Genomic DNA, 12,274 nt, shown 5'->3' on the forward strand with positions numbered 1-12,274 from the left:
GTGCTACACCAAGGTGGAGATGGCATTGAATCATGCCTTGGTGATGCAGAAAAGTCCAGGTGTTTGATCTGCAAGGAGAGCACAGATGTGCTCTTTTTTGGTTGGTTTGTTTTCTGAGGGGAAACTTTGCATTCAGCAGCAAGAGCCTCAGGCAGTTTTCTTCTCCTTTGACGATGTCACCATCTAAGCACTGGCTGCAAAGAGCAGCTTGTGGCGTTCATTCTAATGCTTGGTGTTCTGGGAGGCTGACTCCTCACCACAACCATACCAAGGACTTAGAGAAGCAACACATAAAGGCCTGCAGAGCTTTGGGCAGCTTGCTTTGTTTGGGTATTTTAGATTCCCATGACCTGGAAATATTGTACAGTGTGGTCTTGAGGATTTGAATGCTTGGCCCTCATCCAGCTGGTTACAGTAGTGCTGGAGTGACAGTCTGTGGTCTGAGCACTGGGGTGGTATTTAGTCTCCTTTGTTAAGACTCTTCCTCTGACATAAGAAAACAGCAGAGAGTCACAGGGTGGCATGCACCAGGAGTGGGGAGGTGATGGCAGGAGTGCAGAGCTATGGGTTCTCCAGCAAAAAGGGAGGCAAAGGGTTGGCAGGTTCAAAAACCTTCTATCCCTAAGGCTGTGAACAGCTCATCCTCTTAGCTTTGACTAACATCTCACTGATTCCAGTGTTTTGGCAAATTTAGCCTTCTGCTCCTGGCTTTCATCTGAAAGAGTTTCAGCAGACTGAGCTGTGATGTGCTCAGGTTGTGGTGCAGCTCCTTCCTCAAAAATGTGGGACTGGTGTGGCTTACACCAATCTGTGTGCGATTCCAGGGCAACTTCTGGCTGCTAAAACTGGGTGAACAGTTTGCTATTGACATAATTCATTAAGGATGAGTCTTTAGGTTTAGGTGGAGTATGGGGTAATGTGTGAACGAGTCTGTTGCCTCCTTGACTGCATAAGAGAAGCATTATGCTTCCCTTGCTCTCCCACTTCTCTGCTGACTAACACAAAGGAAGAGCAAAGCCATGAATCCTTCCTCTCTTCCTCCAGGTAGGTAGGTCAGGAGGAAACTCTTGCTTTGCTCTCTTGTAATAAATCATTGTCAGAATAGGTTCCGTATGACTACATGAAAGCTGGAGAGATCATTTCTGACTCCCCTGGGTATCAGCAGACATGCAGATGTGTGCAGGGGGGTGCAGTCCAATGCATATGCCCTCATTATGCTTAGTAGGATGTTGGGAATGCTGCCTGTTTGCCTTGCTTTTGAGTGTCCATCAGTAAGTCTAAAGGAGCTAACACTGAACTTCACCAACTGCTCCCCGGGGAAAACCTCTGTGAGAATGACCTTAAATGACACCAATGACTTCAGAGGAGACCAGCCACCTTAAATGAGACCTCAAATAAGCCACAAGATTTGCATTTGTTGAGCTGTTTGACTGCTAAACTCCTTCAGTACAAGAAACTTCAAACAGAGGAATAAACACAAAACTCAGGGAAAAAAAACCATAAACATTTTCACCACTTGCCTGAAACTCAGCAAAATAATGAAAGACCTTAAAGATGAAGTGTTGTCCATTTAGTTATCAATTTTTTTCAGTGTCTTCAGTTATCTCTGTAGGCTGTTACGTGCATGAGCACATACACACACATATATGCACGCCTGGTAAGTTTACAGTGGTAGGGCTAAGAGAGTTTTGAGGGCAGCATGTCCTGTTTATTGCTTAGCAATGCAGAACTGGAAGAGAAATGTCAGAAATCTCTATCCTGTTGTGTTTTATTAGGGAAGAAAGGAGATCAGGATGCTAACAGTTGGATGCAAAAAGCAATCGGCATAAAAACAGTGCTGTGGTTCAGGGAGCTCTGGTGGCTCTCGGTGCGTTAAGGGGATATACTGCTTTGCCCTGGGTGGTTAGATATATTTTTGTCCTTAAAAATATCTTTCCTTTCCACCCCCCACCAGGAAGGCAGGAATGTTTCTCATTAAGATACGAAGTGAGTTTGTTTTTCCCTACTTTCACCTTTTCTATAGGGATACTGAATACAAAGGACTGCAGCTCTCCCTGGATCAGGTCGCTGCCAGCAAGCCGACGTTCTCGTACACGAATTCCACTCCAACCATAACAGACAGCAGGAAAGGAAGCAAATCTCGCCTCTCAAGCACAAAGTCAAAATCAAGGACATCACCATACCCACAGGTAGTTGTTTTTGAAAAAAAGAAAAAGCCAAACCACCTCTAAAGTTGAATCTTTATGAATACCTTGATTTTATTTTGACTGCTACTCCATCCAAGCAAATGGGTGAGTGTAGGACTTACTTTGAGTATAATAATGCTCATAAAGGACAGTAGGTGACAAGAGTTTGGGACAGGAATATTGCTTCTCTAAACTGCTTCTACCAAGCTGGAAATGTTTATGCTTTCTGCATGAATAGTAAATTGGCATCATCAAGAATAACAGAGCTCAGAGTTCCTGAGGAGTGGACAGGAGGGTGAGCAGGAATGTTGGGTCTGAAACACTTGGTTTGAGGGGGTGGTGAGTGCTGCCATTGGGGAAAGCTTGCTGCTGCTTATCTGCTCTTTAATGATTCCAGTTTAGCTACAAAGTTGTCAGATGGTTGTCACCAGTTTAATACTGAAGTCTTAGCCAGGAGGAATGAGTCTTCAGGAAGGAAAGCAGCAAGCTAACTTGATGAAGTGGACCAAGACAGCTGCTCTTGTTTAGTCTGGAGAAGAGAAGGCTGAGAGGGGATCCAATCAATGTCTTATCAATATCTGAGGGGTGGGTGTCAGGATGCAGGTGCCAGGCTCTGTTCAGTGGTGCCCAGGGACAGCACAAGTTAAAATGGGTACAAGTTGGAACACAAGGAAGTTCCACCTCAACACAAGGAGACATTTATTATGGTGAGGGTGATGGAGCACTAGAGCAGGCTGCCCAGAGGGGTCAGGGAGTCTCTTCTGGAGACTTTCAAAACCCACCTGGATGAGTTCCTCTGTGACCTGCCTTAGGTGATCCTGCTTTGGCAGGGGAGTTTGGCTCAGTGATCTCTGGAGGTCCCTTCCAACCCCTAACATTCTGTGATTCTTGATGCACAAAGCTTTGGAAGGGAGAAAGCAGCAGGAGGTGGTCATTGGTGTCAGCAGGTTTTTAATTCCCTAGATTTCATTCTCAGGTCTGATGTGTAAGGAACCTGTCCCTGCCTGGAGAATGGACCACACTTGATTTGGTCTCTGAACTGGAGCTTACCTAATACATTTCTGCAGCTGACTTCTGCAGACAATGCCACAGCCATTGCATGCTTACATCGTCCACACCTTGGCTCAAATACATCTGCCTGTCGAAATGACCATGATCTCTACTAAATAGTGATGCAAGTCTCACTGCCCTTATGCCAGCACACAGGGGATAGAACTGTATGTATTGATGATTTAATACTGAAGAGCTGTGTAGTCTTAAGCAGTCCAGGTCAATATTTAACTGCTAACGACCTTGCTGGCCATGGTTTCTCTGCAGGTACAATGCTTTCTGAACTGACCTCTCAGGGTGAGCCCAAGTGTCTAAATCACTTCCTTGTTTTCCTTCTTTTTCCCCTCAGAAGTGCCAAGGGTAGAAATTTCAGTCAACTGACATCTACTTTTAGCACAGGGGGTGTTTAACCAAGCCCCTAGATATGAGCTCAGATCCTCAGGTTCTAGGAATCAGATTTTCCCAGAGGTTGCCACAACTGTTGTGGTTTAATCCTTGTTCACATGCATTTCTGTGGGCTCTTAAAGAAGAGTCTTCCCCTTGAATGTACTACACCAAACAACTGTAATCAAACTGCTTTAAAGACTTGGGAAAGATGCCTGCAATAATACTAAATTAGATCTTTAGGATTACTGTCTTTGATTTACTGAAGTTATCCTTTGTCCTCCCTTACACAATCCTGCCAGAATTGCTGCTTCGCCAGCAGGATGATCCCAGCTGTAGAACTGTTATCTGCCCCCATCAATGTGTTTTCTGAAGGTGACACCTCAGCAGGACCTCCTGATTCCCTCTGCCACCAGAAGGAATCCTGAGCTAGCAGTGGTGCTTTATCAGGGACTGTTGTTTGAAAGCTTAGGATGTTTAGTCTCCAGTTTCATTTCACATCCTCACTGCCATCATTCAAAATGAAGCAGCTGTGCCAGTTGCCAATATCTTGAGAAATGGTCATGCCATTCATTGTAGCACATCACCACAGGCAAGGCTGGCAGCTTGGCTTTGCATCCCTCTCATCCTTCTCCACCACTGAACAAACTGTTGAAAGCCTCAGAAAAGCTGCTGTGAAGAGCATGCAGCAGGTGCTGTGGCCCATGTCCCTCAGGCCCCAGCCCATGCAACTTGCCAGTCAGTGACTCAAGAAGTCAGGGCTGAAAAGCGAGGTCGTGGGGTTTCATTTACACAGGAGCCTGGGTTTGGGTGGAGGAAGGAAGCAGGAAGTTTATTAGTGAAATAATGACAGTGGGCAAAGTGTCTCTGAGAGCTAAGGGCACCTAGGAGGTTTTAACTGCACATACTACTTGTCCCTGTCTTTTTGTCCTCTCCCTGCCCTTACAGGTGTGTATTAATTAGCACACCTGATTTGTGGAGGTGAATTGATTAGCTCTTTGGCAACCCACCTCTCTTTGGGCTCTAGCTTTACTTCCTGATGAGGTCAAGCTGAATGAATTAGGCTGAACTTTAGTTAGCCTGTTTTCAGTGGTTTGGTTGGCTGAGGTTTTTGTGGGGGTTGTTTGTTTGTTCATCTGTTTGTGGTGGTTTGTTCTGTTGTTGGGGTTTGGTTGGTTTGTTTCTTTGGGTTTTGTTTGTTAGTTTGTTGGTTTGGTTCGGTTCTTTTCTTCCCCTAGCCCCAAGCTTTGTCAACTTCCAGCATATTCAAAAGCAAAGCAAACTCCTCTCTGTTTTTTGTCTTGTTTTTTAAATAGTTAAAGCACAACTCCTGCTCTGGTGAGGAGTCACCAGCAGTGGGGATTATTTTAATGGACATGCTGTATTACTTTAATGTAAGCCTTTCACCATCTGTTCTGCCTATAACAGCGAATGCAAAGAGAACATATTTTACATTTCAGGATTACATTAGTAAAAAAGTAAGATAAAAGTGATTTAAAAGCATGCATATGTTCTCAGCACAATGCAGCTCGCATCTGTGATTGTGTGCTTTTTTTATTCCCCCCTCCCTCCTGCTTAGGACACAAATCAAGAGGAAAGCTGCTAATGGTGGTGTAGTGAAAGTTTTTCATGGCAAAGAGGACTCTGAGAGGGTTACACTATATATTTAATGTCTCTAATGATAAAAACCTGAGTAGGCTGCCAGAAAACTCCCTCTCCCTAACAGCTATTGTTGGAACATCTGGCGTGCTGCAGGGAGCAGGCTGATGTTGCTGTGTCTGACAGCGAGCGCTTAGGGCAGTGAGACACCTGCAGAAATGGAAGGTCAGGCAAAAGCAATTCACCTAAAAAAAATTAAATTCATAGAATCAGAGTGTGGAGGGGTTGGAAGTGACCTCTGAAGATCACCCAGCCCAAAGTCCCTGCCCAAGGCAGGTCACACAGGAATGCATCCAGACAGGTCTTGAAAGTTGCCTACTAGCCTGCCATGCCTCATTGGGCTCTCGAAAATGAAGGTTTCCTTAGACATGGAATGTTATCACTTCCCATTTCCTTGTCCCTTCAGCCCTCCCAAAGTTTGTCTTGGAGTGCAAATATCATAAACTAATAGAGCTGTGAAGGTTGGAAGAGACCTTTGAGATCAGCCAGCCCAACCACTCACCTAGAGCTCACAATCCCACCACTGCTGCTAAGCCCAAGGATAGAAGAAAGTTAACTATCAGGCCTGACTCCTCTATACAGAGACATTCATATGTGCATCAGAACTGAGCTATGCTGAGAAACCTGTCATGAGATATTATCAGTGATGGGCTATAGCCCCTTCCTATGGCACTGCTAATCCCACTGGGGTGCTCTCACTGTGGGGGTACACTGGATTAGCACTCTGAAAGGCATTCCTAGTATCCAGAGGTGAAGGTTTAACATCCAGGTGGCAGCTGGAGGATCATTTGCTTTATTTGTTGTTGCTGTTTATGCCAGAAGAGAATTCAGAAATCACCTGGAGGGATTTTCCATGTTGCCTGTCTGAAGATCTTTTATCATGTTTAACTTGTTCCTGTTAACTTTTATCATGGTTCAACTTTGCCAACCCCCTCCAAAAACATAAGCTCTGAAAGCCAAAATTAGCAGAAAGAAAAGCATTTCTGGTGAGGCAGGACTAGAACTGAAGGGGGAAAAAAGCCCAATCATATAGTCACTAATTTTGATTGGCCATAATTTTAATTGAATCTGATTCCATTTTTTATAGTCTTTCATCACTTGATGTATGGGAGTCTAATTCTGACTTGGGAGATAGAATTTCCACTCCCATTTCAGCACAGCAGCATCTCTGATCATCCTTTCATTTCTCCTCATCAACATGTCACACATGCCTGCATTTGGAGCCTCCACCTGTCAACATCAGATTCCCAGAAGGGCAGTGGTGGGGCTGTGGTGGGAGATGCAGCCTGACAATGCCAAATAGGGATGTGATTGGCTTTAAAGGCAATTAGAGATGTTTTCTGCTCGTGTCTGCTTGTGTTGTACCCTGAGAGCAAGCAGTCATAGCAAACCTTGGTAGACAACGTGGGTCAGAGGCAATTCACTCCCTTAATTCACTTCTGGCCCCAGCTCAGCAGCTGCTACGGGTCAGATCTCAAATAATCATCATTTACATCAAGTGCAAAGAGTGGGCATGAAGTATTGTTGGTCTTGATGACATGATTATGTGGCATTACGTGGTGCACCTCTGCTAACAAACACGTGCCCTTTGAAATGGTTTCCCCTGTCCTGAAGTGCATGAAGTTCTGTGCAGCTGAACCCTTCGTGGCTGGGCTCATGGTTTAAAACTAAATAAACAAACAGTTGAGCAATTTTTCAGTGACAGGGAGAAATTCCCTTCCAGAGAAGCTGTCTTGCACCCTGAGGTGTCTTTAGAAACAGAGAATTCGTGGAGGAATGTCTGGTAAAGCAAAATGAGGTTAAGAATTTTCAGTTTGAAAGGATCTCTGGCAGCCAAAAGATGAAATCTCATCATGATATTATTGGGCATTAATTTTGCTTGACCTCCTCATGCAATCATTACACAACTATGAGTTTGGGCTTTAATCAGAAATGAACTTTAAATTATTTATGCTTCACATATTTATGCTTCACAATTATCCTACAATTAACCTTCACAGGTTTTTTTTTAGATTTAAAAAAACCCCTAGGTTATAAAAGCCAAATCAAAAAGAGTCCTAAAGATATTTCTAAAATGAAGACTAGAAAAGTTCTAAGAAACCAAACCAAAACCACCACAACCCAAACAAACAACCAACCCACTAAAACCTTACAAAAGTGGCTTTCCTTCTGAAAAAGTCTCATTTTAACTAGATTTGCACAGTTGCACACTCAAAGCCTTGGTAGCAATTTTTCCTAATCGGTAACTTAATCTTCCCTGTAAAATTTTGTCCCTAAGTTCACAATAATTCAGTGTTTATGAAGATATCTTTGTGACCCAGCAGTCTGGAGACACCAGATCTGTTGATAGCAGTTAGACATTTCAGCTGGTCATTTAACACTGTCTTGGCTCCCTGAAGGTTCTTGTTAATGTATGCCAAATTACTGGCATTTAGAAAAACCTTCTTGTGGCTCTGTAACCATCTTCCCTCTATGCATCCAGAGGAGTGTGGCCAGCAGGTCAAGAGAGGTGATTCTGCCTCTTTGCTCTGCTGAGACCTCACCTTCAGTTCTGGCATCCCCAGAAGGACACAGCTGTTGGAGAGGTTCCAGAGAAGGCCACAAAGATGATCCAAGGGCTGGAGCAGCTCTGCGATGATGACAGGCTGAGGGAGCTGGAGGTGTTCAGCCTAGCGAAGAGAAGACTTCAGGTGGACCTTAGGCCAGTACCTGAAAGGATCCTACAGAAAAGCTGCAGAGGGACTACTCCTGAGGGTATCTAGACACAGGACAAGGGGTAATGGTTTGAAGCTCAGGAGAGCAGGGTTAGACTGGAGCTGAGGAAGAAGTTCTTCAGTAGGAGGGTGGTGAGACTCTGGAGTAGGCTGCCCAGGGAGGCTGCGGCTGCCTCCTCCCTAGGGATGTTCAAGGCCAGGTTGGACGACGCCTTGAGCAGCTGAGCTTAGTTGAGAGGTGTCCCTGCCCATGGTAGGGATGCCATGAGCATGGTGACACTCACTCATTGACCTCCTCCATGTCTACATTTTTGCCTGAAGGTGTTCTTCTGACTACTAATAACCAAATGCAGCTGAGCTCCTCAAAGCCACGACCCTTGCTTCCTTTCCTTTAAAGAGTCTGTGGTGTTAACAACCAGTGCTCCCAAATAGAAACTGGAGCACTAAAGAAACTCCCAATTAAATGCCAGAGAGACTACTGGTGGTGCACAGATGGTTTAAGTTTCTGCAAGTCAAACATCTGGGCAGGACTTTTCAATTGGTTAAGTTCATAAAACCTTGATGCTGGCTGATAATGAGGAGTTCCATAGCAACTCCATGTCATGAAAAGGCAGGTAAGCTCGTGCTCTCAGAAGAGAGCTCTGATGCCTGCTAAAAGCACAGGCAGAGTGGGCATCTGGATGGTGAGTGATGGAATGGGAGAATTCCAAGGCTGCATGCTGTAATGCATTGATTTGTGACAGCAGTGCTGAAGAGGTGAGCAAGTACAGCTTTGGTGTCATCCCCGTCTGCAATCGTGGGTGAAATTGATTTAGAGATGTTCCATGAAATTTGACAGTTCCAATAAATAAAAAGATTAAAAAATGGGAGAGCTAAATCCTAGGAGGTTTAATAAGCATTCTCTCCTTTTCTTTCTTCCCCTCTTTCTTTCCCCAGAAGTATCTAAAAGTTTGAAGCCTTTTCATGAGTATCTAGAACCCTGTGACATTTAACTGAACCCTGGCTTCTCTCTAAAGAAATGCCCATGCTCCCATTCTCTCTGCTCTTCCAACTGCCTGCTTGTTGCTTTTTTAGGTCTTGGGAAGACCTTGCTCAAGAGAGGGTGCCAGGTGCCCACCCTGCCTGCTTTGGCCAGCACTCACCCCTCCTGAGAAAGAGCTCCTGGATTTTTCTTGTTCCAACGCTGCAACAGAGCTGTGGATTTTAGCTTCCTACCACTCTTCCTACCATCACTTCAGAACTTTGCTCTGTTGTAGTGCTGCTAGTCCCAGGACCTTTACAGGCAAGGGTTTGAAACTGGAGCAGGACAGATCCAGGCTGGACATCAGGAGGAAGTTCTTCACAATGAGAGTGGTGAAATACTGGAACAGGTTGCCTAGGGAGGTTGTGGAAGCCCTCTCCCTGGAGGTGTTCAAGGTCAGGCTGGATGTGGCCTTGAGTAACCTGGGCTGGTGAAAGGTGTCCCTGCCCATGGCAGGGGATTGGAACTGGATGATCTTTAAGGTCCCTTCCAACCCAAATCATGCATCTATGAATCTGTGAGCTTATTGTGGAGTGTTGCATGGAAAAGGACTGGGAGTCCAATCAGAAGGTGCAGACGTGGGCATGCCCACAAATCCCACCCTGTCACATCCCTCCTCTGCCTTTTGAGTGAATGCACCTGCAGATTTCACCCAAGCATGGTAACTTCCTCACTGCTTCTCCTCTTTTGTAGTATTCTGGATTTCACACAGAGAGATCCGAGTCGGACCACGAAAGCCAGTGGGGTGGGAGCCCCCTGACCGACACAGCTTCTCCCCAGCTCCTGGAGCCCGCAGACAGACCAAGCTCCCAGCACCACGACGTCTCCTGTGCCTACAGACAGTACTCAGACCGCAGTGCTCTCTGCTATGGTTTTGCCCTGGACCACTCCAGGCTGGCTGAGGACAGACATTTCCACACTCAGGCCTGTGAAGGAGGCAGGTGTGAGGCTGGTCGCTATTTCCTTGGCACGCCGCAGCCGGGACGGGAGAGCTGGTGGGGCTCCCGTTCAGCACTGCCCCTGACTAAGGCATCACCTGAGAGCAGAGAAGCCTATGAAAACAGCATGCCCCACATCACATCAGCACACAGGATCCATGGTAAGAGATGAGAAGGATTTGCAGGAGCAGCACCATCCCAGGGAAATTAAACTTGCAGCTGTTTGTGTGAGAGGTAGACATGGAGATACAAAGCCAGAAGTGTTTATTGCATCCCTTTCTGAAGGAATAATTAATGCAAATGGATAATGTAGTTTGAGTTTGGTGCTTCCTTTTGCTGCAGTTCCAGGTGCTAAAGTTGTTTTCTTGGCTGTATCAAGTCTCAGGCTTTCAGTCTGCAGTAGTTTTGGAGGTAGACCTGACGTGGTCTTTGTTGAGGAGAGAAGAGGAGCACTTCAGCTTCCCTTGTGCTGTTTTCATTTAGATTTAGGCAGTTTCAGACCTTGGCATTTACAGATGAACCCTTTTGACACCACTCAGTGAATCTTGCTGTCAGAGCTCTTTCTTTGGGCAGAAAATATTTTCTTCCATAGTTGCTGGACCTGTGCAGGTGCTTGGCTACCCTAAAGCATCTCAGGTAGCACTGGACATCTGTGGTGAGGTGTTTACAGCTCCTCTTGGTGTATTCTCAGCTGTGTTACTTGTTCTGCGTGCAGGCACTGGGAGCTAGGAGCTGTCATTGACAAGCAAGGGGTCTGCCATGGTCATTCCTGGTGGCTTTGTTACAAGTCACTTGCCTCTCAGTTTCCTGTCTGTAAAACAAAGTTCAGAGTACTTGATGGAATCATAGGATGGCATGGGGTGGAAGGGACCCTGAAGATCATCTTGCTTTTCAAGATTGCTTGCCTCCTTCAACCTCAACACTTGTCCCCTTTCTCTTTTTCCTAGGGAGAGGACACTGGGACGAGGACAGTGTCGTTAGCTCACCTGATCCTGGCTCTGCCAGCGAGTCAGGCGACCGCTACCGTCCTGAGCAGTACCAGAGCAGCCCGCATGAGCCCAGCAAAATCGAGACTCTGATCCGAGCCACCCAGCAAATGATTAAAGAGGAAGAGAACAGACTCCAGCTGCGGAAAACCACCCCTGACCCCCTGGTGTCCATGAATGGCACGGGGAAGAAGCATGCTCTGTGTTTCGCAAGCTACCCCCAGCAGCAGCTGGCAGGGGACGTCTGCCGCGTCCCGACGGTGGCCAACACTCCCCCTTGTGAGCACCTCCAGCAACGAGATGGGAAGATCATGAGCCCCCATGAAAATGACTATGACAACAGCCCCACGACGCTCTCCAGGATAAGCAGCCCCAGCTCTGACCGAATATCCAAGTCTAGTTTGGTACTGGCTAAAGACTACCTGCACTCAGACCTGTCCCCTCATCAGAACCCAGGGGACCACCCAGCAGCCTCTCCGAATTATTACAGCTCCCACAGGCAGTACTTTGACAAGCACGCTTACACCTTGACTGGCTATGCCCTGGAGCATCTATATGACACTGAAACCATTAGGAACTATTCGCTAGGCTGTAACGGATCACACTTTGATGTGACTTCTCACTTAAGGATGCAGCAAGACCCTGCACAAGGACACAAGGGCACATCTGTCATAATCACCAATGGAAGCTGACACTTTTGTTTGTTTGTTTTCTAAAAACTTTTGTCCTTTAACAAAACCCCACCAACCACCTTTGAGATCTAATTGGAAGATATCCTATGTTTTCATGCCCTTGTCATTACTAGCATTTGATATACCACAGTGCACTAGAAAGGATATTGAGAGGTTTTGGGGGGATAAGTTTGTTAACACACATTGCTGTTAAAAAATAGAAATGCCCTGGCATGCAGGGGGAGAGTGAATGGAGCTGAATGGCAAGGTGAGAAGGATGGAAGAGGTCTAGGCAGGGAGTGCTTGGAGCAGGCTGACAGAGCAATTTGTGCACACTGTGTAAGGGGTGGTTGGTTGGAAATGCTGCCGAGGGCAGACCTGACCTGCGCGCGCCCCACAGGTCCCAGCCGACCAAACTGCTATGCACTCTTTTCAGGCAGAAAGCTGGGATGTGTTCCCTCAAAATGTGTACTCCTGGGGATCTGGTGATTCCTAATGGCCAGGTGTGTTGTGCTGCTCCATGGTGTAAAGCATCCATGGCTAACCAATGCAAAAGCAGGAAAGGGAAGAAAGAAGAGAGAGCTACTCCTGCTGTTATTTCCTTGTGTACTCACATGCATGGCCACTTACAGATGCTTGATCCAAAAGGAGTCCCATGAGCAGTA

The 12,274-nt window shown here is 46.2% G+C and overlaps 1 protein-coding gene across 1 annotated transcript in view; it reads left to right on the forward strand.

Annotated features, from left to right (window-relative positions):
• The window catches only part of SIM1 (SIM bHLH transcription factor 1), a 42,255-nt gene extending 30,625 nt beyond the window's left edge, over positions 1-11,630 (forward strand). Inside the window, exons 9-11 of the mRNA XM_009898111.2 lie at positions 2,024-2,189; positions 9,708-10,113; positions 10,900-11,630. Coding sequence (XP_009896413.2) covers positions 2,024-2,189; positions 9,708-10,113; positions 10,900-11,630 — 1,303 coding nt within the window. The remainder of the gene's footprint in view (positions 1-2,023; positions 2,190-9,707; positions 10,114-10,899) is intronic.
• The last annotated feature ends 644 nt before the right edge of the window (positions 11,631-12,274 follow it).

This window comes from Dryobates pubescens, chromosome 28 (assembly GCF_014839835.1).
Source record: "Dryobates pubescens isolate bDryPub1 chromosome 28, bDryPub1.pri, whole genome shotgun sequence".
Lineage (NCBI taxonomy): Eukaryota > Metazoa > Chordata > Aves > Piciformes > Picidae > Dryobates > Dryobates pubescens.